The 26,070-nt window shown below is 34.6% G+C and overlaps 1 protein-coding gene across 4 annotated transcripts in view; it reads left to right on the top strand.

Annotated features, from left to right (window-relative positions):
* Nucleotides 1–26,070, top strand: part of OMA1 (OMA1 zinc metallopeptidase) — a 79,699-nt gene that overhangs the window by 11,076 nt on the left and 42,553 nt on the right. For 3 of the 4 annotated variants that reach the window (XM_035018458.1, XM_035018457.1, XM_035018456.1), the window contains 5 exons: nucleotides 625–853; nucleotides 2,953–3,126; nucleotides 3,228–3,335; nucleotides 5,982–6,110; nucleotides 10,365–10,439. In XM_035018458.1, coding sequence (XP_034874349.1) covers nucleotides 625–853; nucleotides 2,953–3,126; nucleotides 3,228–3,335; nucleotides 5,982–6,110; nucleotides 10,365–10,439 — 715 coding nt within the window. The remainder of the gene's footprint in view (nucleotides 1–624; nucleotides 854–2,952; nucleotides 3,127–3,227; nucleotides 3,336–5,981; nucleotides 6,111–10,364; nucleotides 10,440–26,070) is intronic. The other variant, XM_035018459.1, reaches the window with a different exon arrangement.

Raw genomic sequence — 26,070 nt, forward strand, 5'->3', positions numbered from 1 at the left:
GTTACCTTTGTACCTTGCTAAAGTCCTGGCAGATTGTGCCAGAAGACTGATGAGTGGTGGGGAGGATCGTGGTTAAAGGTATAGATTATTGTACTGTAATCCCCTCAGATGTTTATTGGGCCAGTTTGTCCCTACTAAGTGGTTAAGTGCTCAGACTCTGGGATCACACTTTCTTCCTTGCCTGGTTTTCCCTTATCACTTCTGCAACCTTGGGCAAGTTGCTTCACTTCTCTTTGTCTCAGTTTTCTCTTCTGTAATGGGGTTATTGTGAAGGTTAAATGAGATGACATGTATAACAATTAGAATAGTAGTTTGCATGTGGTAAGCAGTCAATAAATGTTAATTAATGGAAGTTGTGTAAAATAGCTACTCATTTAGTGTTCACCTTTAAAATAACCGAAGAAGAAAATTTAAATGAACATTAGAATTTTTAACTATAGTTCTGTATAACGGATTCCTTTTTCTTTTAGCTAAGAATTTTATAAATTGAAAAAATTCATCTATACAGAGAAATATATCACAAAAATTCAAGTGTTTGATGACATAAAATCCTAGCATGAGATTAAGTTTTGGTGATATGTGCTGATACTATTGTCAGAACTTTGAATTCTCTTTTTGCTCTAGGGGCATAAGGAAATGGTGGCAGGCACTTCCTCCTAACAAGAAGGAACTATTTAAAGAAAGTTTAAGAAAGAATAAATGGAAGTTACTCCTTTGTTTCAGTAGTTTTGGATTGCTCTTTGTAGTGTTTTATTTTACTCACCTGGAAGTGAGTCCTGTCACAGGAAGGAGCAGGCTACTATTATTGGGGAAAGAACATTTCAGACTTTTATCAGAACTGGAATATGAAGCAGTAAGTAGTAAGAATTGTTTATAATTAGATTGCTTAATACTCAAAGCAGGAGAGTTTCTTAAGTATGAAAGATGCACTACTTTTTTATGTTAGTCTTTGATAGAAAATTAACATTTTCTCAAAAGGCCTCAAACTTTTCATACTTAGTATTCCTCCTGCCTACGTTGCTTTTCTTCTCATTCACCCAGCTAACTCCTGCTCATCACATGTCACCTTAAATGTCACTTTCTCAGGAAAGCCTTCCTTGATTATCCAGGCTGGGTTAGGTAGGTTGGCTACATTAGGCTCTAGGGGGTATCCTTCATACAGGCTAAATTATGAATGAGCTCATTTGTATTTGTGTCCAGTGCTTGGCTCTATTGGGGTCAGATCGCCTACTTTTATTTTCTCTTTGCATACTGTATTCTTCCTTTAAATCACTTATCATGAGGGTAACATAATTATTTGCATAATTATTTATTTGCTGATCTGTCTCCTTTGTTAGCCTAAGCTCTATGGGAACACAGACCCTGTTTTATCATTTTATCTTAAGTACTAGCACAGTGTACAAATTAGTGCTTAGTAATATATTTTTTTGGATAAGTAGGTATGTAATAGAATTTTGTACCTTGGAAGTAATGTAGAATAGGTTTTTTTTTCCTAAAACATCATTTTTGGCAATTTATTATATTTTTTGAATGCAAAATAAAGTTGGAGATCAGAAGCCTTAACTCCTTAGCAAGTACAAAGTAAGTTAAGCATTTTATCCCACTAGCGAGTTTTTTGAGGACAGATTCTCTTTTTCCAGTTCTTAGCACACATATAGTATATGCTGTTAGTATTTGTTGAATTAAAGTCTCATAGTCTCACTTGACAGTTTTGGCATGGCTAAATCTTTACATCTTTTTATTTCAGTTAAGCTTCTGAGTTTGTCGGTGGCAAGTTACCATTAAAAAAGAAATAATGTTTTTTCACTAAAAATGTTGTTCCTAGTAAAGATAAGATGCATCTCTTCTAGTAGAATTTATACAGAGATTAGAGGTGTTTTTTAGGATAGTCTTGTCTGAAGCAAGTTTGAGGAAAATGTTCTGGAAAGATTGAGGCAGGCCTAGGGTTAAATTAGTATTGCTTCTACCATTCATATCACTTAGAAGCTTTAAAAAATTATATCTTCATATACTTTTTATTTTTTAACGTACAAATGTAATAACCTGCTTGATACAAAAATTCAAGGATATGTTCTTATAGAGATATTATAAAGTGCTATTATTATATATAATTTTGCTTGTTTCATCTACTTCAGAAGGGTTAATATAATAATGTTTTTTGTTTCAGTTTACATTGGTGACTTGTGTTTTTTAAAAAATGCTATTGATATTAAAGACTATTTCAGATTCGAATTCTATAAAAACATCTCAGGGAAGGTTATAAACTTCTTGATCCATATGTGAAAGGAGTTATACATTTTAGGGAAATTAATATTTTCAGAACATCTTTAATTTTCCTACACTTGAAAGGGTTTCTCATGAATATAGCTCCAGAAAAGTGTCTTCATATGGTGGCTAGTCTTACTCAACATAGTGTAGAGAAAGTGACATGCCCATTAGTTCTAAAATTTCAGTAATTTCCTTTGATTCTGTGTGAATAAAACTTTAAAATTAATGAAGTGTCTTTTTTTTGGTAGAAGTTTTTTTTTTTTTTTCCCATTAAGTATAGGATGTTTTTTCAGTGCGGTATGAAAGTAATTTTGTATTGTACTTCTTATGTGAAATCTTTGTTCCCTAGGCAATGTTTTGTTTTCCAAAATATTTAGGAAAGTAGAAATCATATTTAAGCGTTCTATTTGTTTATAGGCTAATAGAAAAGATGAAAGCTTTATTTCAACCAATTTATATGAAAAATCTTAGTTATTAGAATTCATTCCATTTGTGAGAAGCCACAGTGCCTTGGCATGAGTAATTCAAATTTAAGGATTTGAGTGTTTAGTATATGTAGATTTTTACATAATTAAAAATTAAAATGTTCCACAATAAGTTGCCATATAACTTTTCATGAAGCAACATAAACATTTTGTAGAGCTACAACTCTCTTAAAATAAAGATGACTTTTTAATCTTTCAGTGGATGGAGGAATTTAAAAATGATATGCTCACTGAGAAGGATGCCCGATACCTAATGGTTAAAGAGGTGGTTAATCATTTGATTGAATGCAATAAAGATATCCCAGGGATCTCTGAGATCAATTGGATTATTCATATGGTTGATTCTCCAGATGTAAATGCCTTCGTGCTTCCAGTAAGTGAAAGTTCTCACACCTAATGTTTAATTGTTCAATTTAATGTCCTTGTTTTTTTTAAGGTGTTCCACTTGCTTACATTATTTTCTTTATGGTGCAGAATGGACAAGTGTTTATCTTCACTGGGCTTTTAAATAGTGTGACTGATATCCATCAACTTTCCTTCCTTCTGGGCCATGAAATAGCACACGCAGTACTTGGGCATGCTGTAAGTACCTAGAATGAATGTTTAGTTCTTGCAATACTGCTTTGAAGTTAGCAAGTTAAATCTTTTAAAACCGAATCTTTTCAGTTTTCTTTTTCTTTAAAAGATGGAATTTTAAATTTAATAATTGACTTATTCTGTTACTTGAAAAAATATGATTGGCTAATTGTGAGAATTTTTATGGTCCTTAGTATTTGATACCTGCATAATTAGTATTTCTCTTAAATACTGTTATCACCTGTCTCTTTTGTTAAAAAGTAATTATTCTCAACCTCTAATTATTTCAAATTAGATTTTAAACTTTCCATAATTATTAACATATTTGTAACCTGTTCAGAAAATTACCTATATGAAAGTGATATTACTATTTAAGTAGGTAAATCAGTTTTCTTGCTTTTTTATTCATTCCCAGAGGATGGCTTGGAGCATCTCTGAAAATCTCTGGAATGATATGCCATATATAATTAATGCAGAGTAATAATAATGATAGCTTGCCATTTTACAGTTTGCTAAGCTTTTAAATACATACCTTCTCAATTATAATTTTAATACCATCCTCATTAAGTATGTATTTAATATCCCTAGATTCTATATGAGGAAACTCATGTTTAAAAAGACTCTTAAGTAACATGAGTAATGTGGCCAACTGGCAAATTGGGACTTTAACAAAGTTCTTGTGTTTGCAAATCCAACACTGCTTCTTTTTACCACAGTTACCTGATTATTGGCAGCACTTTTTTATAATGGATCATACAATTCAGGTTGATTTATATTCCTGTGAACACACATCTGTTTGACTTGGTATGAATCCAAAAAACTAATGTATTTGTTTACTCATATATTTATTTTTATTCATTAAAAATAAGCATGTCTCTTGTCCACATTAATTAGGAAGATGTATATTTCCTAATTGAAAACATGAAGGTAAATAGTGAAAGGATCGTGAAATGCTATGTTGGAAATGCAAGTAATACTAATATTAAATGGAAATGATAATGTTATTAATCTCTCTAAAAGTCATCTCAAATTCTGTCTATTCCTTAAAGTATTAATAAATTGAGGTGGGCCACAGTTGTGCTTTTCTGAAGCACAAATAGTGATTATCTCCTTCATTTCTTCTGAGTTACAGAAAAATATAAAAAACATTTTCCTTGAACAGATATATACAAAAATAAATCTAAGCAATCGAAATAGATTGCCTTTCAAGAAAGGGCTTCATAACTGCAAAATCAATTTTGGTCATTTTTAGCATTTAAGAGATGTTCATATTCTGTGCCTTTACTTTTCTGGCCTTTAGATCAGTGCCTCATTCAGCATATTGTCATCTCTGTCAGCACAGGAATGCTAATTAGATAAGATATAAAAAGAAAATAGTCTTAAAAATTGAAAATAGTTATTAATATTTTTTTGTAGAGGTCTTACACATTATCAGTACTGTATTTTCTCTTTTAGCAGTCTCCATTTTGATTTGATGTAGCCTTTAATGTTTTCTTTGTTCCACAAATACATATTTTAAAAAATTTTTTAGTTTTCTAAAACTCTGTAATAGCAATTTTATTCTTTAATAAATAATAACAAGGATTTTCTCTTCAGTAATGACTTTATCATTGGTAATCATACTCTTTTGTGCTAAAATAATTCCATAATTGTTTTTCATGACACACAGTTCGTATAATAAAGCAAAGAATGCTTTGTGAGTGCAGATTATATTGTTAAGAGAAGTGTTCTGTGTGATTATTTTTAGTTGTCAGCCGTGTTTCATACGTTCAAGTAATGATTCCTATACTGTCAGTGTCAGCATTACATTAACATTTATTAATCAGCTTTAGTAGGGAACAATGAACAATCCGGTGTGTTAAACTTGTATTTAGAAATTACTACTCAAAACAACTACTTTAAGTAAAATTGGTTACTGCTACAAATAAATATAAAAACTTCATAGAAGTTGACTTCCTAGTGAGAAATACCAGAGTGATAAAATTGCAAACTGGCATAAATGAATCATACTTTATATGTTAGGTCATAAAGTCCAAAAGACTTTTATTTCAAATAAATTTCTCATCTTTTTCTGAATTTTCCGTGTTTTAACTCTTTCATATGTTAGGTAGTATTTAGTCTGTCCAAAGGTATAAGCATAATAAGCACATTTGTTTACTTTAAAAATTAACGACTACATTAGAAACTAAAACTTCCTGGGTTTGATTCCTTGTCCTTTTACTAATAGCTTTGTGAAATTTGGCAACTCTTAGCTTCTCCTCATCTTAGTTTCTTTATAAAATAGGGATAATTGTACCTATTTCACAAGATTATTATGCTTGGTAATATAAACATACATTCTTACATATTCATGTAAGAATATACATTCATATCTATGAACCTGTCATTGTGTCTAAATGATGTTAGGTGGCTCAGTAAATGAATGAGTGAATGTATATACACGTAAGAAAGTATGTGAGCAAGGGATTGAATTAAAGCACACAGAAGAAAAAGAATATGATTTTAGTTGGTGAAGGTCAGTTAAACATGTAAATTATTTAATGTGATTACACATGATGAACTAGAAAATGTAGGTGTATACTGTCTTTTAATTTTTTTGGTATATACTCTTAATTTATTAAATGTAATTTTCACTATTTTGATTATTCTCAGGCAGAAAAGGCTAGCTTGGTTCATTTATTGGATTTCCTAGGTCTGATTTTTCTCATAATGATTTGGGCCATTTGCCCTCGAGATAGTTTGGCACTTTTGGGCCACTGGATACAGTCTAAACTGCAGGAGGTAAGTGTGAGACAGTAAGTTGAATTTGTAATGGCCTGTGATGAGGATATTTTAAATATTACTGTAAAGTAATAGATACCAGGGATGTTTTCACATACCATGAAATACAGCTACTAAATTTTAGTGTCTTATGTTTTCTCATTTCTAGGGGATATTCTTTTTTTTTTTTTTTGTAAAGATTTATTTATTCTAGAGAGAGAGCACACGCACACATGCACATGCACGCAGACATCAGCAGGGTGAGGGGGCAGAAGGAGAGGGAGAGAGAGAAGCAGATTCCCCACTGAGTGTGGAGCCATCAGGGTTCGACCTTACTACCCATGAGACCATGACCTGAGCCGAGACCAAGAGTCAGCGGCTTAACCAATTGAACCACCCAGGCATCCCTTTAGGGGATATTCTTAATAACGAGCATTCAAATTAGAAAATATTACATCTTTTAAATGATGGGGGTTAGATGTGTTACCAGGGCTTGGCAACTTCTGGCTAACATAATATTGTGGGGGGCGGGGAACATACTTATTGGTCTTAAGGAGAGAAGACATGGTCACAAATCCTTTCTTTCCTTCTATCACTTTATCTTCAGACTTTTCAGTTTTGTCTCTCATAGTAACTGTGGTGTACTTATTATGACTCTCCCTTTCCTCAAATATTTGCATTCTGATGGGGAACTCTTAAAACCTGTAAACTTCTGTGGGCACCGTGTTGCTGAAGCTGCTTCACCACCCTCATCTCCTTACTCCCAGTTAAACTAAAATTACCTGGAAAATACCGAAAGGATAATCTTATTGGGTGTTTGTTAACTTTCATTTTAGTACTTATGTATAATGATAATCGTTGTAGAATTTACTGAGGTCCTCATTTTGTTCAAAACATTGCACTACTGAAAGTAGTTCTTGCAATCTTGATAATTGCTTTGTTAACTATGATTAATTATTTTATTTTACATCTTTCTTTACATAATTCCTCTTGTCCTGGGAGGTGTGGTGATTCAGGAACAATCTGTTATTTGTTTATTTAATGATTTGTGGAGCACCCATCATTGTGCCATCTGGGTGCTGTTTAAATGTAATGTAAAATTCTTTGAGACAAATTGCTTTTGAAATTGGATAACTAAGTCTTTTATTCAGTGTTACCATATCGTCTGGCTGCATTTATATTGAAATAAAGGTTCTTAAAAGGAAAAAAAAGAGAATGGTTATTACTTAGGTTACAGGATTTCATATTTTGAATTTTATTTCTGTTACTGATATTCTGGGAAGTCAAAGGAGTTAATTTAGTTTTTTCCCCATTTATCAGTACATAGCTTTTTTCTGTAATGTAATCTGAAGATTTTGTCATAAGAAAGATAACTTGTGGCTGTTTCTCCCTTGAAATACTTGATGACTCCTGCTACTTCATATAATTCTTTAATAATTAAACTAAAAATAAAGTAGGGATTACTTCTCTTTGAACCCTTTTTCCCTAAATCAAGGCTCCCCCAGTAATTTTGGTGATGAGGAAGTGTTTCTCTAGAAAGCCTTGCTCCTTATGATTGGAGAGCAGGAGAGGATATTAATAGTGAAGTCATAAAGGAGTGGGAATTGCTGACATTCATTTGCCAGAGAAAAGAAGAAACAAGGGCCTTTACATAACTATCGGGGAATCCTATTTTTGTAATCTTAAAAGATTGGGGTATAATGTAGCAGCCCTCATAGAGTGCTACCAGGTACGGTTTTTGAAAGCTATTCGTAATAATTATAGTAGCTAAGATTTATTGAGTACTTACCATATGTTAGGCGCTAGGATGAACACTGTAGATTAATTATGTACAGGGGTTAAGAATACAGCTGTGAACAGATGGACCTATATTTGAATTTAGGCTCTGTTAGATCTAAATTCTATAGAACTTGGGCAGATTACTTCACCAATTATAGGTCTGTTTCTTCATCTGTAAATTGGCATAATACTGGCTAACTCAAAGAACTATTACGGGTTTAATGATGCATTTTAAAGTAGGATCCCTCGATCTAAGCACTATTGACATTTTGCACTAGATAATTCTTTGTTGTGGGAAATTGTCACATGCATTGCAGGATGTTTAGCCTCTAAACATCTGACCTCTACCCACTAGATGCCAGTAGCACTTTCACCCCCCTCTTCCCTCCCCCACAGTGGTGACAATCAAAAATGTCTCCAGGGGTGCCTGGGTGGCTCAGTCGGTTAAGTGTGCGACTCTTGATCCCTATCGGTTCAGGTCATGATCTCACCACAGGTCATGATCTCAGGGTCGTGAGATGGAGCCCCACATCAGGCTCTGTGCTGGGTGTGGAGCCTGCTTAAGATTCTCTCCCTCTGCCCCTATACCACCTGCGTGCACTCTCTCAAAAAAAAAAAAAAAAAGTCTCCAAACATTTCCAAATGTCCCTGGGGGACAAAATCATATCCAGTTGAGAACCAGTGATTATAAAGCATTTAGCACAGTACCTAATACAAAGTAAGGACTCATTAAATAGGAGCTATTATTATTTGCTCATTTTATCCTGTCTATAACCCTAGGAGGTTGGTGCTGTTGCTACTCCATCTTACATATGACGCTACTGGGCTTAGAGGGGTTAAACAATTAGCCAAGGGTTCACAGTTAATAAGTGTCAGCATTTGGACTTGAGTGTAAATTTCTGTCCTTTTAAAGCCAATGTTTTCAACCAGTTATGCTATCAGGAGACTTGAGGGACCCTGGCAGATGGCTCATTGAGAATGAAGACACGATATAGTATGTTTAGCAACCTAGAAAAGACATGATCGAGAAGGAAGAAAGTCATATCTAGTAGTCATGTGCTGTGGATCAGATTGATTATATTATTTCTAGACATCACTGACATGTAGCTACCTCTGAAAAAGTGTTTCCTCTATTAATAACTCTGTTCTCAAAAGTCCTGTCTATTGATCCACCTCCTATAAATTTTAGTACTTACTGAAAATTAGAATTTAACTGGAAAGCATTCACATAAATACAAGTAATTAGAAAAGTTAAAATTACGATATCTATTTGTATTTTTTTATTGAAGTTGGAAGAAAATTTCATTTCCCTAACTAATCAATACTTAGAAAAGAAAGATGGAATTAAGATAATTTATCAAAGAAAGAAAATTCTCTATGGTCAATTTTCTAACTGAAATAAATTCTCTAGTAGTGTCAGTGGTTATTATCTAGCTATATTTTTTCAATTGCCTTTTAAAACTGCAAGATCAAAATGTTCCTTGGCCATATTAAAAACTTGCTTTAACGAGCTTTCTTAGGGGATCCTCTACACAGTAGGTAGAGATTGTAATTGGGAAAATAGAAGTGCAGGTATCCCCTGCTTTCTGAAAGTTTGTGTTATGTCACTTGGTTTTTAGGCTTTTTTCATAAAAGCAAACATACTCTTTGGATTTCTTTTGGTACCTGAAAACAGGTACTAATGTACTAAGGTACTGAGTCTTTTGTAAAAGCAAAGTAGTGTGAGGCAAACTTTTGGAAAGTGAGGGATACTTGAAGAGTAGTACTCCTCCCCCATTATCCATGGGGTGGGGGGAGGGTGGGATATATTCAAGACCCCTAGTGGATAGGCCTAAAGCCTCAGATAGTATCAAATCCTATATATACCATGCTTTTTCCTATACATACATATCTGTGATGAAGTTTGTAAGTTAAGTACAATAAGAGATTAACAATAATAACTAATAAAAAAGAACAATTATAACAACATACTGTAAAAAAAGTTATGTGAGTGTGGCCTCTCTCAAAGTCTTATTGTATGTACTCACTTTCTTGTGATGATGTGAGACGCTAAAATACCTATGTGATGGGATGAAGTAAGGTAAATGACATAGGCGTTGTGGTGTAGCATTAGGGTACTATAGACCTGACCATGTGTTAGAAGGACCATCTGCTTCCAGACCCCTGCTGACTGCGGGTAACTCAAACCATGGAAAGTGAAACCATGGATAAGGGGGATTGCTGTACTCCATGTGATACTACAGACTGTCCAGAAGTCTGTAGGCATAATATTTTTAATATTCTTTTCATGTTTTTAAAATATTAATCTGTGATGGAGGAAATAAAGGCTGCACTTTGTGTTTTACATCATGGTGTTCTTTAAATGTTAATCATGGAGAGCATAAAAACTTTATCCTAGATGCTCCATGAAATTAATTTTAAAAATCACACTTTGTTACTCCTTTTACTGTGAAATAAATATCCTTAATGGAACTTCTCTTTCTTATTTCTTCTTAGTATATGTTTGATAGACCATACAGTAGAACATTGGAGGCTGAAGCTGACAAAATTGGACTACAGCTTGCTGCAAAGGTAAAATGCTTGGTAGTTGAGAAAACACAGTGCCCTTCACACAGTAAAAGATAAATGTACATTGTCTTAATGAGCTGTGGCATGAGCAGAGAATGAGAGTTGGACTGTATGAAATTTTTCATTAATACCTTTTTAAATTTGTGTACTCTAGAAGCTGATATACTATCTTTATTTTACTCCTCTTTTTGCTGATCTAAGGGGGCTTTTTTTAGTAAAATAATGTATAATTGTTTTTCCCCACTCAGAGAAAGGTTTGTTCTATTGTAGATCATACAAATTTCTATTGTATGATCCTAGATGAACCACCTGAATTTTTATAATTTAAATAAACAGAAGAACAGGCTTATTACTTTGTATCTTTGAGGTTATTTTTGTTGCAGCAAATGACTGACCTTGGCTAGCCACAGAGAGCAGCTCTGAGCCTTTACTATGATTTAAGTTGGCTTTTGCTCATGTCTCCTTTACAGGGCACTGCATGCCTGCCTGCTGTTTTTATCATCTGTGATAACTGAGCATTATTAGTAGAATTTAATATTAGAAGTAAAACTGCATTTTTAAAAATGAGTAAAAAACAATGCCACTTTGTACATTGAATTCAAATTGTACTTGATTCTTTGTTGAGTTTCCAGTAGTTATTAAAAGTCCTAGCTATTAGAAATCACTATTATTTGAAGTTCTTATTATGAGTTTTATAGGTTTAATTTCATAAATGAAGATATTACTCATTCACAAAAGCAAAAGTAGTTATGTGAATGTTGTATAATGAGAATTGAGTGAATTATCTGACTGTAGATTGAGGTTCCCAAATAGTGGGCCACAGATTGGCACAGTTTCCTAATTTCAGTGTACTACAGTCTATGAAATTACGCTTTTAATATAAGTGTGTTTTGTGTTCTGGTTAAGAAATCTTTGCCTATTTCAATAAATTGTTACTGTTTTATTTTAAAGAAGCTTATGATTTTATTACCTTATAAAAATATACTACACGGAAGAGGTTAAGATAATTTCTTTCCCATGTGGATATCTAATAGCCTCAGCCCTGTTTATTGAAGAGTTATCTTTTCTCCCCTATACTTCAGTGTCTTTTTATCATAAATGTGGGAGCCTATAGAGAAGTCTATTTCTGGACTCTCTATTGTATTCTGTGGGCCTGTTATCTGTCTTTGAGCCAATGCCACATTGTCAGTATAGCTTTGTAGTAAGCCATGATATCTGATATCTTCTGTCCTCCAGTGTGGTTCTGCAAGATTGACTTGGCTATTCTTAGTCCCTTTCCTTCCCATATAAATGTCAGAATCAGCTTATCAAATTACACACCTGTACAAAAACATGCTTGAGATTTTGATTGAAATTGTGTGAATTGGGGACAGTTGACTACTGTCAATAATATTGAGTCTTCCAGCCCATGAGTGATTTATTTGTCCATTTATTTAGATATTCTTATAATTTCAGTATTATTTTCAAGTGTGTGTGTGTGTATGTATGTATGTGTGTATAGGACTTACACATCTTTTGTTAAATGTACTGCTAAGTGTTTGACTTTTTTGATGTTATCGTGAAGTGTCATTCAAATGATCATATATAGAAGTGCAGTTTGTTTTTTATAAATGAACTTGTATCCAACAACCTTGCTAAAGTCACTTAATTCTAATAGTGTATAGATGGTTTTAGATTTTATTTATACACATTTGTGTTGCCTGTGAATGACAGCTTTAGTTCTTCCTTTCCAATCTATATACTTTCTTTTTTTTACGTTATTGCAATGGGCAGAACCTTCAGTACAATGTTGAGGGTGAGCGGAGAGCACTTTTGTTTCTTCATGACCTTAGGGGGAGAGTGTTCAGTATTTCACCATTCTGGTGTCTAAGGTTTTTTTTTTTGTTTTTTTTTTATCTGATTTTTTAGAAGAGTTGCTCTTCTATTTCTAATATGCCAAGAGATTTCTTTAAAATTATGAGTAACTTAAATTTTATCAAATTCATTTTTTTGTCTTGATGACTATAATTTTTCTCCTTTAATCTGCTAATGTGGCAAACTACATTGATTTTTATTTTACACATTCGGACAACTTGTTATTTTTGAAATAAGCCCAATTTTATCAATTACATTATCCTTTCAATATATTACTGAAGTTGGTTTGCTAACGTTTAGCTTAGCTTCATAAGAGATACCGGCTTGGACTTTTCTTTTCTTGTAATATCCTGTCATGTTTTGGTATTAAGATTATGCTGGCCCCATAAAATGAGTTGGGAAGTGTTTTGTTTTTTTGTTTTTTTTTTCTTTTCTCTGGAAGAGTTTGTGTAATATTAGTGATACTTATTTTTTAAATGTTTGGAGATTTCATGGGTAAAGCCATATGGGCCTACAGATTTTTTTGTGGGATGGTCTTTCGTTATGGATTCAGTCTTTTTAACAGATATAGAACTATTCACATTTTTCTGTTTTTTGGTCAGGTTTTTTTTTTTTTAATAGAGAGAAAGAGACTGAATGAATGAGGGGAGAGGCAGAGGGAGTGAGGGAAAGAAGCAAGGTCCATGCTGAGCGCAGAGCCTGATGTGGGGCTGGATCTCCTGACCCTGAGATCATGACCTGACCTGAAATCGAGAGTTGGAGGCTTAACCAACTGAGCCACTCAGGCGCCCCAGTTTTGTGTCAGTTTTTATAAGTTAGAACATCTAGAAACGTATGTTTTGTTTAAATTCTCAACATTACTGGTATAAAGTTTTTAAATTTACATATAAATCTATATTTGCATTTTGTGTTTTTTTACTGAAGTATAGTTGACACACAATATTACATTAGTTCCATGTGTACAAAACAGGGATTTGACAACTCCATATGTTACGCTCACCGTAAGTGTGGCTGCCGTCTGTCACCATGCAGTGCTGTGACACTGACTGTGTTCCATATGCTGTACCTTTCATCCTGTGGCTTATTCATTCTATAACTGGAAGCCTGTATTTCCTGCTCCTTCACCTATTTTGCTGCCCCTTTATGCCCATCTCCTCTGGCAACCATCAGTTTGTTACCTTTACTATATTTTTAATGTCTGAAAGATACTGCATTCTACAGCTGTATTTTGTTTATTTATTTATTGAAAAGTTAATACAGTTTTATTTAAGGAGTTTCACATGTTGTGATTCCTTCTACTGCCAATCACCTTAGTTCTTCTAAAGTTTAAGTCATAATCTTCAAGGTAGCCCTTTTTTTAAAAAGTTGTGTCTTGACTTCAGCTCAGGTCATGATCTCAGGGTTGTGGGATCAAGCCCCATGCAGGGCTCAGTGGGGAGTCTGCTTGAGATTCTCACTCCCTCTCCCTCTGCCCTCCCCCCCCCCACCTTTTCCCCCCTGCTCACGCACTCTCTCTCAAAATAATTAAATGAATCTTTAAAAAGAAGTTTTGCTCAGTCCACAGTTCTTTAGTTTGGCTTCTTTGATTCCACTTGAATATGGACATGCTTCAGAAATTCACCAGCTATATTTGAGATCCAGTTTCTTTAAGCAGTTTACTTTAGGGCCATGTTTAGGGTCTGAGTAGATGGATCTGCCTAGTTCTCAATTTCACATACCCTCTAAACATGAATAAGTTCAAACTGTATTCACTCCTAGACTGTCACACCCTGGAATAGTACAGATTATTGGGATATGCCAATACCTAAGATTAAAATAATTTGACTATTGGTTCTTTCATGGTTTTAGCAGATCTGTCTTGTGGTTCTTTCCCACAGATAACACACATTTCAGCATGTGTATTTTCTGTCACTGTCTTGTAGCTCACTAATCTTACTTTCAGCTGTGTCCATTCTGCCATTAAACTCATCTTTGACTTAAATTTTAGTTATTGTATTTTTCCATTCTAGAATTTCCATTTGATTCTCTTATTAAATTTCAGTTCTCTGGTGAAATTCTCTGTTTTGTTATAATTTTATTCATATGTTCTTGATTATGTTAATCATAATTGTTTTTTAAACATTTATGTTTTTTAACTCTAATTTCATTATCTCTGGGTCTGTTTCTACTGTCTGTTTTTTACCTTTGGTCTTGTTTCTTGGTATGCTCGCTCATATTTGATTGAATTCTGGACATTTCATATAAACAGTACTATTGGCTCTGAATGATAGTTTCTTCCATTATAGGGGATTCTCCCTTTAGTCTGGAGGACAACTAGATAGAGCAGATTATTTCAGTCAGTCAGAGCCTGAGCTGGGTCTTCATAAGTTCCAATTTACCTCTACTTCACCTTCATTCATAGGAGTATTGCTTTTCAGGGAAGTGTGCTGAAGGTGTGGAGTATTTACTAAGTTCCTTCTCTGTAGTGGTTTTTGAACTGCGGTTTTTGACCTGCCAGCACCATGAGACTGTTGAAATCTCTCTTCGGTTTTCATCCACTTTTTGTTTAAAAAAGTGCCCTGTGCAGCTTAAGAATCGATAAGATGCCTTGGTCAACTGGCATCCGGTGGTGTTTTTGCCCTCCTAGCTTTTAAATCTTAGCTTCTCAAATTTGGCTGCCTTATCAAGCCTGACTTGTAAGTTTCGGCTCTCTAGTCCTGCTAAACAGCTGAAAACTCTTCTTAGTCACCTCTTTCTGCTTGGATTTCTTTTGAGTTCTGCTTGTATTCTCAGCCTCTGGCTCTTCAGTGCTTAGAATTTAACAGATTTCACTGAAAGCAAGAGCAACACACAGATCAGACTCACCTCCTTGAGCTTTCCTTCTTCCTGGAATTTTGGCTTTTCTAGTCTTGGCTGACTCGGTAACTCTCCAGTACCTTTGAACAAAATTATTTATATTTTATCCAGATTTTCTAATTTTTTTTTATTGAAGTATAATTGGCATACAATATCCTTTTAGTTTCAGGTATACATCATATTGACTCAATATTTTTATACGTTACAAAATAATCCCCATGATAAGTGTGTTTACCATCTGTCATGAAAGTTATTACAATATTATTGGCTATATTCCCTCTGCTGTACATTATATCCCCATGACTTATTTATTGTATAACTGAAAGTTTTTACCTCTTAATCCCCTTCACCTATTAGATTTTCTAATTGTGTTTGATAGGAACATTGTTCTGCTGTGATTATTTACTCTGTCACTGCTAGAAGAGGAAGTCTCTAAGTTAGTCTTTTTAATAGCTACCTAATATTCTGTAATGTCAATAATTTATTTAATTATGTATCCACGTACTTTTGGGTTATTTCCAGGGTTTTTTGTCATTGTTTAAATTGCAAATAATTCTGTAGTTGGCATCCATATACACATATCCTTATGTTCCTTGCACTTTTATAGCAGTAGGGTGGGATTGCTGGCATTGCTATGTTTATTTTTAAAGGATACTCCCAGTTATTACAGAATGTTATGGCAAATCTTAACCAATGACATATCAGAATACCCTTTTTTAAATACCTACATCAGCACTGTTTTCAGTATCTTTAGTTTTTGTTAATTTGGACAAAAAATGGAATCTCATTGCTTTTAAAAATGCATTTTCCTGTCTAGTAGTAAAGTTGAGAATATTGTTTCATTTTTATTGACTATTTTATTTCTTCTTTTGTAGATTGCCTTTTTTTAAATGTTTTTCTGGGTAGAGTTTAAAAATACATATTCTAGGCCCCACACTTGGAAATTCTGAATCAGTAGCTAGATGATGAAACCCTGAATCTGAATATGTTTAGGAACTTCCAAGTTATGCTATCTAGGCAGGTTTGGGAATTACTACTTTGAGTGATCAAATGCTAGTTTTATGTTTTTGGGTGGCTTGGTATATTAAATTTTCTGTTTTATTTAAGAAAGTAGAATGAAATTAGATTAGTAAATATTGATATTACAAGCCATGTATTTTTTAAGAGAGTATATCTGGATAGATATAATTATCATTTCATTTTCTAAAGCACATCTAACTATTGTGTTGTGGATGAGGTGACCTTTTGCCAGTTGTGATATCATACTTGGTTCAAAGGAGAAAACGATACTGCTACAGATGTTAAGTCTTGAATGCATAGTGATCAAGGTGTAGTATCTTTGCTATGGAGCACTTAGGATATAATGTTCTTTTTTTTTTTTTTTTTTTTTTAAGATTTTTATTTATTTATTAGAGAGCATGAGCACAAGTAGGGGGAGGCAGAGGGAGAAGCAGACTCCCTGCTGAGCAGGGAGCCTGATGCAGGGCTTGATCCCAGGACTCTGAGATCATGACCTGAGCGAAGGCAGACACTTAACCGACGGAGTCAGCCAGGCACCTCTGGAACACTTAGGATATAAAAATGCCATGTCTGAGTACAGGTATTTATTTCCTATCAAAAGGGAGGAACACTATTAGAACCTCAGTTAATATATTGATACTATCATTTATTCTGTGATATCATCTGTTTAGATGATAACACCATTATCTGTCATTTAACAGTATATTCTAGTACTGTGCTTAGTATGATATATGTATTGTCTGATCTAATCCTTTAGTAACTCTGTGAAGTAGTGATTAGTATCATTATTGATAAAGGAACTGAAGCCCATATAGGTTAAGTTACCTTCTTACAGGTACAAAAGGGTAAAACCATGATTCAAACCCAAGTGTGTATGATTTCAAAGTCTGTTGCTCTGGTTTTGTTTCTGGTCTTATCATAACCTCTACCACAGTTATATTTCTCAAGATCAACTTGTTGTCTCCATGTTGTCATATCCCATACATGCTTTTCTACCTTTATCTTGTTCTTTCTCTTAGTAGCATTTGACACTCTTAACCATACTCCCCTTTAAAAATATGTATATATTTGTGTGATTAGCTACACATTTCATTGTTGTTTAGTATTGTAAACTCATACTGGGAAATATCAGCCCTTACTGCCCCGTCGCCTTATACCCCAGAAGTGAAAGTCACCTTAACTTCTTTAGCGGTTTACCTCTGTATTTCCACATAATCTGTTTATTTTTTAATTTCTTGACTCATTAGGTTTAGACGATTGATTTCTTGTTATGGAAGATTTAATCTTTTATAACCCGACTAATGTTTTTATGTGCTTATTTGTTATTTATATTTCCTTCTTGGTTAAGTATTGTTCAGTTTTTTTCCCCTCCACATTCTAATAGAATTGTCTGTTTTCTTACTATTGACTTTGGAGTCAATAGTTTTTTACATATTCTGGATACAGTCATGTGTTGGATATGTGATTTGAAAATGTTTATTCCTTATCTGTGGCTCATCTTGTCTTAACAAAGTTGTGTGTGTGTATGTGTGTTTTGTTTTTTGTTTTGTTTTTGTAGAGCAAACATTTTTAATGAAACCTAGTTTAAGGTACCCCCAAGGAAACTCTGCCAATTTCTGGGGTGAGCTTCTTTCTAATACCTTAACCCACAAATTCCAGCTACTCCTTGCAGCCCTGAAGTCTTATCTTCTAACTCCTTAGCTTAGCCAAACTTACCATGTTCTGCTTGGGTTCTACCCATTTACACTGTGGTCAGGAAACTGCCTCCAGGCAGAGAGCAGGAGCAAATCCAGGGATCGCTAGTACTACAGTGTTTCTCTTCCTCTCAAGAATCACAGTCTTATCTTGCCTTTTGTCCAGTACCTGAAAATGTTTGCCTCGTGTAGTCTGTCCAGTTTCATGGTTATTTGTGGTGGGAGGACAAATCCAGTACCAGTTAGTCTCATGGATGGAAGTATATACATCCCCAAATTTGTAACTCACGATTGTCCATATTTTATAAGAAGGCACTAAGATACTTTTCAGAAGCTCTGTATACCTAGGTTGGGATAGTGGACTCCACTGTAAGATGATAGGGCAGTGAGCTAGCTCTCTCTTTGGGAACTTCTATATGGAATATATATAGGCCCTTTCTCTGTGGCTGTTTAAGTGTCTTTGCAGAAGAATCCTATAAAACTGGCTATTGTTTAAGGGTTAGAAAGGGAGAGGGAGATGGGGTTATCCCATTCATTGTGGAGACTCCTCTTTAATTCTCTATTTGAATCTTACACCTCAGCCCTTTTACCTTGAGTATCAAATACAGAACCTTTCTGGAGTCCCCATGGTGCGGGGTATCAATCAGCTGCCAAAGAAGCAATGTAGTTTAGTGATAATGAGCGAGCTCAGGAACTTGACTGCCTAAGTTTGAGAATCTGCTTTGCCAGCTCTAGAGTACTAGCTCTGTGATCCTGGGTGAGTTTTTATCCTTTCTATACCTCAGTTCTCCTCATCTATAGGATAGGAATAGTAATTGGACCTATATTATAGAATTAATACAGTTAAAGTCCTAGGAGCACTAATCTTCTAAATCACTTATATTTAAATGTATGCCTTTGTTTCAGCTACAGTCAAAAAATTAAAAACAAAACAAAAAAAACAAGTATCTGCCTGTTACTTCCTCTTTCTATTTCACAAGTATCTCAAGCCTAATATATTCAGTATATCCTTGATTTTTCCCTAAATCTACTTCTAGTTTTCCTTTCCCCAATAAATACACCACTTTCTATTCAATTGCTCTTGGAAAAAATCTGGAGTCCTCCTTAGAACTTCCTTCTTACTCATTCACATGGAATCTTTCACCAAGTGTCAGTAGTTATTTCTATAAAATATATCTCAGTATGTTTCTATCTCTACCATTAGCATTTTACCTGAACTTCTGTGTCAGCCTCATTACAGCTTTCATTGCTTCCAATCATATTTCCCTCCACTTTGCCATAAGTAATAATTAGGTCTAGTCAGCTAGGATATTCACTTTCTCAAGGGAAGACTTAAGTGGACACTGGCCAGCATTTGCCATAATTTTTCAGATTCTGCTTTTGATTGGCACATTCTTTTTCATATTTGTTAATACATGCTATTAGAAGACATCTTTGAGACCTAGGTCTCTTTAAATTGATATACATAGCCCTTCTCTGACCTATTATGTTGATTTCCATTTAATAATTCAATGTATATTTAATGTGAATGTACCATCTTCAGGATGTAGGGATACACAATATCTTTATGGAGGTCAGAATTTGAGTAAAAAGCAGAGACATTCAATAAACAATTTTTGTAGTTTAAAGTATTGTGATAGAGATATACAGGATCCCCTGAAAAAGGAGAGCAGAAATGTCACATTAGCAGGGATGAGAACTTGGCCTAGAGATTAGACTGAGAAAAAGATATTTACAGCAGACATCTGAAAGCTAAGTAGTAATTATCCTGGTGAAGATGTTGATGGGGGTGTTTTTGGCATGGCGGACAGCATGTTCAAAGGCAAAAGTAATGATTGCTTAGTCCAGGAGTTAAAAATTCAGTGTGCTAAAATGTAGAGTTCAAGGGCACCAATGTCAAGAGATAAAACTGAAAGGTAAGAGACTTGTTAGCATTTGTGAGGATTTTATATCTTATCTGGCGTAGTGGTTGGGACCTGGGACTCCAGAGTCAGGCTGATCTGTGTTTGACCTCTTGTCTCTTTCCCGTGATTGTAAGCGAATTACTTAACCTTTCTAAGTCTCTTTTCTAGTCTGAAAAATGGGAATAATGATAGTACCTACCTCAAAGGGTAATTTTGCATGTCCTATACTTGATTCTTACTTGTGGCTTATATCCTCTTTTTAGACATTGATGGATCAGACTTTCTTGACTTCTTGCCATTTAATATTCAAATCACAGAATGCAATTATCTTATTCCTAATTCTGTCCTTATTAGGCAACCTTCTCATTATAACTTGGCTTCCTTCGTATCATGCTAAAAGAGAAAGAACATGATGACTTGAGGACGTAGATGCCCTGTGCCCTTGGTAGTTTGGGCAGTTATAGTTATTGCCACACATTAATAAGTTGATATTTTGCTTTTACATCAATCTTGTGACCTTGGTTAATGGGAACTGTTCCTGTGAGATGGATCTATTGGTCATATGCTGTCCCTTTAGATTTGTGAGATTTTAAGGCCAGGACTAAACAGGATATGGAAAATTCATTAAAATCAAGTTACTCAGGAGGCCTCTTTGAAAATAGGCAGCTTGCCTCACTTAGAGTGCTCTCTCGTTGTGCTTTGTTATTGGGTGTGAGTTTATTTTGTATATTTTTATAGTTTTAATTTTACATTTATAAGACATTTAGTTTATCATTATATAAATTATCAGAAAGACTAATATAGGGTTGGTAAAAACGGGTTGGACTAAGGTGTGACTTAACCACAGAATAATAACTAGATGTCCAGTTACCAGCTGACAGTCAAATTAAGTATTTGATTTTGTGTGTGTGTTTGTGTATTCATTTGTCACTGTAAAGATAATTTGACACTTTACAGTCATTTATATAGATGACTGGTTTCACTAACAGCTAAATCATTTTTATTTTTTAGTATCTGTTTCTTAAATATGAAAAAGGAAACTAATTTTGTTTCAGTGGTTTTAACGCAGGAGCAGCCTTTTAGTAGGGCACTGTATATGATTGTGATTGTCACAGTGATTAGGGTAGAAGAGATTGCTGGTTTTTAATGGTCATGCGGTGGGGGGGGGGATGGGGACAGAGATCTTAAATACCCTATAATGGCCTGAAGAGTCCCAAAGTTTTAAGTGTTCCTGTTGAGAGATGGCTGCCAGGTTTTTTCAAGTAGCCTGAATAACTATGCAGATAGCACCATCTAGTGACGGAAATAGGTAATAAACAGAATCTACTTTCATCACAGAAATAAAATCAAAATTCTAAAATTTCTGTAAATAATAAGTTAAAATCATAGACTTTTGGAGCAGGAAGGAAAGTTGGAGATAATTTAATCTACATTCTCCTTTTACAGATAAGGAAATTAGGGTCCAAAGTGATTTGTCCCATAGCATGCACCTAGTTAGGAAGAGCCCATGTCAGGGTCTCAGAGTTTTCCAGGTTGGTAATCTCAGCCCTTGTCATAGCAAGCTGACTATTTTTGTGTTCTATTTGGGTTAATACCTTAGGTGCTTTGCTTAGTGATTTAAGAATAAAAAACAGTGAATGGAGAGAACATCTCGTTTACTAGGTGTGTTATAATGTAAATTTTCATAAAGCATACATCGTATATTACATCTTATTTGAACCTCATTGTATCACCTAGACAAATGAGACAGGCTTTTGTGTATTCAGTTCATTTTTTAGTTGCAATGATTTTTAGCTCTAAATGTTGAATCTTATGATAAAACTTTAGGATAGGGAAAAATTTGTATGTGAAAGTTTATTAAAACGTTGTTGTACTGATTGATGAACTGACATGATTGACATCAAAAGATTGACATCAGTCAAAAGACGCAAAAAACTTTAAAATGAAATGAATTTACAAAATGAAGCAAGTCTACCTATTTCTCTTTGTTAGGGCATATAAAATAGTTTTGGTAAGTTGAGGGTTTTTTGTTTTGTTTTGTTTTTAATGGGAGGGGTTGGCAGATATTGAAATTGGTTTAGCTGAAACCGTCTCAAGACTATGTCACATTCAGTTGGAAAAGAGCAATTTTTAAGTATTGACTGGAAAATGTTGGTTCCACAGTAAAGTGAGCTTTAGTGAGTGATGCCATCAGAGGTATTGGGAAAATGAATGTATGAAAGTGAGAGACTGGGAGAACCGGTTTCCTGGCAGATGATGGTGACAGTGGTGATGACATTGACAACACTGGCAGTAACGTTAACTAACATCTCTGTGTGCAGGGCGCTGGTCTGTTTGCATGGGTTAACTCTGTAATTTTCATAACAACCCTGTGAAGTATAGGTGTTGTTATTATCCTTATCTTAGAGATGAAACTCAGGGATAGAGAAACTAAGTAACCTGCCAAAGGTCTCACAGATAGTAAGACTTCCACCAAAACTGTTCCTGGTGCATTAAGATTTTACAGGAAGTTCCACTTCAGAAACAAATGCACTTTTATCATAGTTCCCTCCTATGATAAAAGTGCATTTGTTTCTGAAGTGGAACTTTCTGTAATATCTTAATGCACCAGGAACAATTTTGGTTTTCTGCCACACTGCCCCTAAGATGACCATTTTTAAGAATCTGTTTGGTCCCTTTAAATCATATCTTAAAATAGCCTCAGTGTATTCTTCTACCTCTAGGAGTCCAACTACCCTTCTGCCATAGTCCTAGTATTATCTCTCACGACTATTTTCCCTACCACTTGTCTTTGTGAAATATAGGAGAGGACGTCACAAGGACTGAGACAAGTGTAAGCTGTTAATGGCATTCTGAAAAATGACTTAGAACTGCTAATGTCAGACTTTACCTCTTAGGGTTATGGCTGGCAGGAGTTTTGTTGGAGAGTCTAGGTGGATAGAAAGCAAAATTCAGAGATGCTTTTATTGTTACATTTTTAATGAAAATTTTGGCTACAGGTAGGATATACTCGGTCTGGATTTATTTATACATTTTTTTTCTGGCATTGTTTTGGTGTTGGAAAATGTTCAAATATAAGAGTAGCTCTTCTACTATTGTACTCTTATGACTATCATATCCCACTGAGTTTCTAATTGAATAGTAGCAAATTGTTTTTCAATTAATATGTCCCTTAATGCATATTCATGCATGTTGATATTATAGGCTGAATTAAACTAAATCCTTCTTTAGTTGTAAATTTGTGATATCATCACTTACTACCAAACCTAACATCCTGCAATATTGGCTGCTCACCAGGGGAAGGGAAGAGTAGAAGTAGTATCCACTGTGTTCTGGATCTGGACTGACTACTTTACAAGAGTTATCACATTTAATCCTAATGATCCCCTGCTTTCATTTCATTTTTACAGATGAATTTGAGACTCCTGGAGACTAAGTTATTGGCCCAAGGTCACAAACATTTCAACCATTCTACTTGTGTTTAAATCCTGACTCTGTCACATACTAGTTATGGTACTTTCAACAAATTACTTGACTTCTGTGGGCCTTGGTTTCTTCCTCTGATCTGTAAAATGAATGTAATAATAGTACTTACCTCAAAAGTTTGTTATGATGACTCAGTGAGTTAATATTTGTCATACGCTTAAACAATACCTGGCATTTAGTTCCATGTAAGTGATTATTAGTTAAATAAAATAAGTGGTATTTTGAACCCAGTCTTTCTGTTTTTGCTCTTCCCATTGTCCCAGTATAATGCCTCAAAAAGTATTCCAGGACCAATGTATTTCACTGAGACATATTTTCTTATATTTCGCTGGTCAACTCTGACCATTACTAGTTCTATTTTAAGAAGAAAACCTTGTCTAGAAATTATCCCACCTTTTCTTAATGTACTTGCAGACACTTGGTAAACACAAGTTCCTTACTTTGCCATAATTATTTTTTAAAGATTTTATTTATTTTAGAGAGAGGGAGAAGAGAGCATGCAAGTAGGGGGAGGGGCAGAGGGAGAGGGAGAGAATCTCAAGCAGACTCCATGCCAAACGCAGAGCCTGACACAGGGCTCAGTCTCAGGACCCTGAGATCATGACCTGAGCCAGAATCAAGAGTTGGACACTCAACCAACTGAGCCATGCAGGCATCCCTGCCATAATTTGTATTGAGGCAAGTGAGTTAGGCTTGTGATGGGCTGAATATTTTCTAAATATTTGTTTTGATCTATAATTATCATTTTATCTTTTTTTTATTGTAGCAAGAATATTTAACATGAGATCTACCATCTTAACATATTTTTAAGTGTATAATACAGTACTATTAACTATAGGCGTGGTGTGGTACAGCAGATCTTTAGAATTTATTCATCTTGTATAACTGAAACTTTCTACCTTTTGAATAGCAACTTCGTATCTTCTATTCCCAGCCCCTGGCAACCACCATATGCCCTCTGCTTATATGAGTTTGACTATTTTAAATGCCTCACATAAGTGGAATCATGCTGTATTTGTCCTTTTGTGACGAGGTTTATTTCACTTAGCGTAATGTCCTCAAAGTTCATCCATATTGTTGCATATGGCAGGATTAGAAACTGAGTAATATTTCATTGTATGTATATACTACTTTTCTTTATCCATTTTTCCACTGATGGACGTTTAGATTGTTCCCACATCTTGGTTGTTATGAATAATGCTGCAGTGAGCATAAGAGTGCTGATATCTCTTTGAGATCCTGCTTTCAATTCTTTTATATAAGTACCCATAAGTGGGAATGCTGGATCATATGATAGTTCTGTTTTTAGTTTTTTTGAGAAACCTACATACTGTATTCTGTAGTGGCTGTACTATTTGACATTCCCACTGACAGTGTACCAGGGTTCCACTTTTCTCTGTGTTCTCACCAACACTTACTTATTTATTTATTAAATCCTAGCCATCCTGACAGATGTGTGGTGTTCTCTCATTGTGGTTTTGATTTCCTTTACCCTGGTGGTTAGTGATGTTGAGGATTTCTAAATATACCTATTGATCATTTGTATGTTGTTTTTGGAGGACTGTTTAAGTTTTTTGCCCAATTTCAATCATTTTGTTTTTTTATTGTTGAGTTGTAAGAGTTCTTTGTATTAAAAACCCCTTATTAGTTGTATGATATGCACATGTTTTCTCCCATCCTGTATGTTGCCTTTTCACTCTGTTAATTATTTGCTTTATTGTGCAGAAGCTTTTCAGTTTGATGTAGGCCCATGTGTCAGGTTTTGCTTTTGTTGCTTGTGCTTTAGATGTCATTTCCAAGAAATCATTGCCAAGGCCAGTGTCAGGAAGCTTTTCCCCGTTTTCTTTGAGGAGTTTCACATGTTTCAGGTTCTATGTTTAAGGTTTTAATTCGTTTTGATTTGATTTTTGTCTGTGGTGTAAAGTGAGAGTCCACTTTCATTGTTTGACATGTCGGTATCCAGTTTTCCCAACACCATTTAATGAAGCGACTATCCTTTGCCCGTTGTATATTTTTTGGCACTTTTGTCAAAGATCACTTGACTGGATATGCTTAAGTTTATTTCTGGGCTCTGTCCCGTTCAGATGGTCTGTATGTCTGTCTTTGTGCCAGTATCATTCTGTTTTAATTATTGTAGCTTTGTAATATATTTTAAAATTAGGAAGTATGATGCCTCTACCTTTCTTCTTCTTCTTTCTTAAGATTATTTTGCTTTTTGGGGATCTTTTGTGGTTCTTTATGAATTTTAGAATTTTTTTTTTAAAGATTTTATATATTTGAGATAGAGAGTGAGAGAGCACGAGCGGGTGGTAGAGGGAGAGGGAGAAACAGGTTCCCCGCTGAGCAGGGAGCTTGACGTGTGGGGCTCGATCCCAGGACCGCGGGATCATGACCCAAGCCAAAGGCAGCCACTTAACCAACTGAGCCACCCAGGCACCCCTAGGATTGTTTTTTCTATTCCTGTAAAAATTGCCTTTGGGCTATTGGTAGAAATTGTATTGTATCTGTAGATTGCTTTGAGTACCATGGGGATTTTAACAACATTAAGTCTTCCAATCCATGAGCACAGGGTATCTTTCAATTTATTTGTATGTTCTTTAATTTCTTTGATCATTGTTTTATAGTTTGTAGTATGTAAGTCTTTGATCCTTTTAGTTAAGTTTATTCCTAAGTATTTTATTGTTTTGATGCTAAGTGGGATTATTTTCAGATAGTTTGTTATTAGTGTATAGAAACACAACTGATGTTTTATATGTTTTATGTTTATATGTTTATATGTTTTATGTTTATATGTTTTATATGTTGATTTTGTAACTTGCAACTTTGGTGAATTCATTTATT

This window comes from Mirounga leonina, unplaced genomic scaffold (assembly GCF_011800145.1).
Source record: "Mirounga leonina isolate KUSES-001 unplaced genomic scaffold, KU_Mleo_1.0 Mir_173, whole genome shotgun sequence".
Lineage (NCBI taxonomy): Eukaryota > Metazoa > Chordata > Mammalia > Carnivora > Phocidae > Mirounga > Mirounga leonina.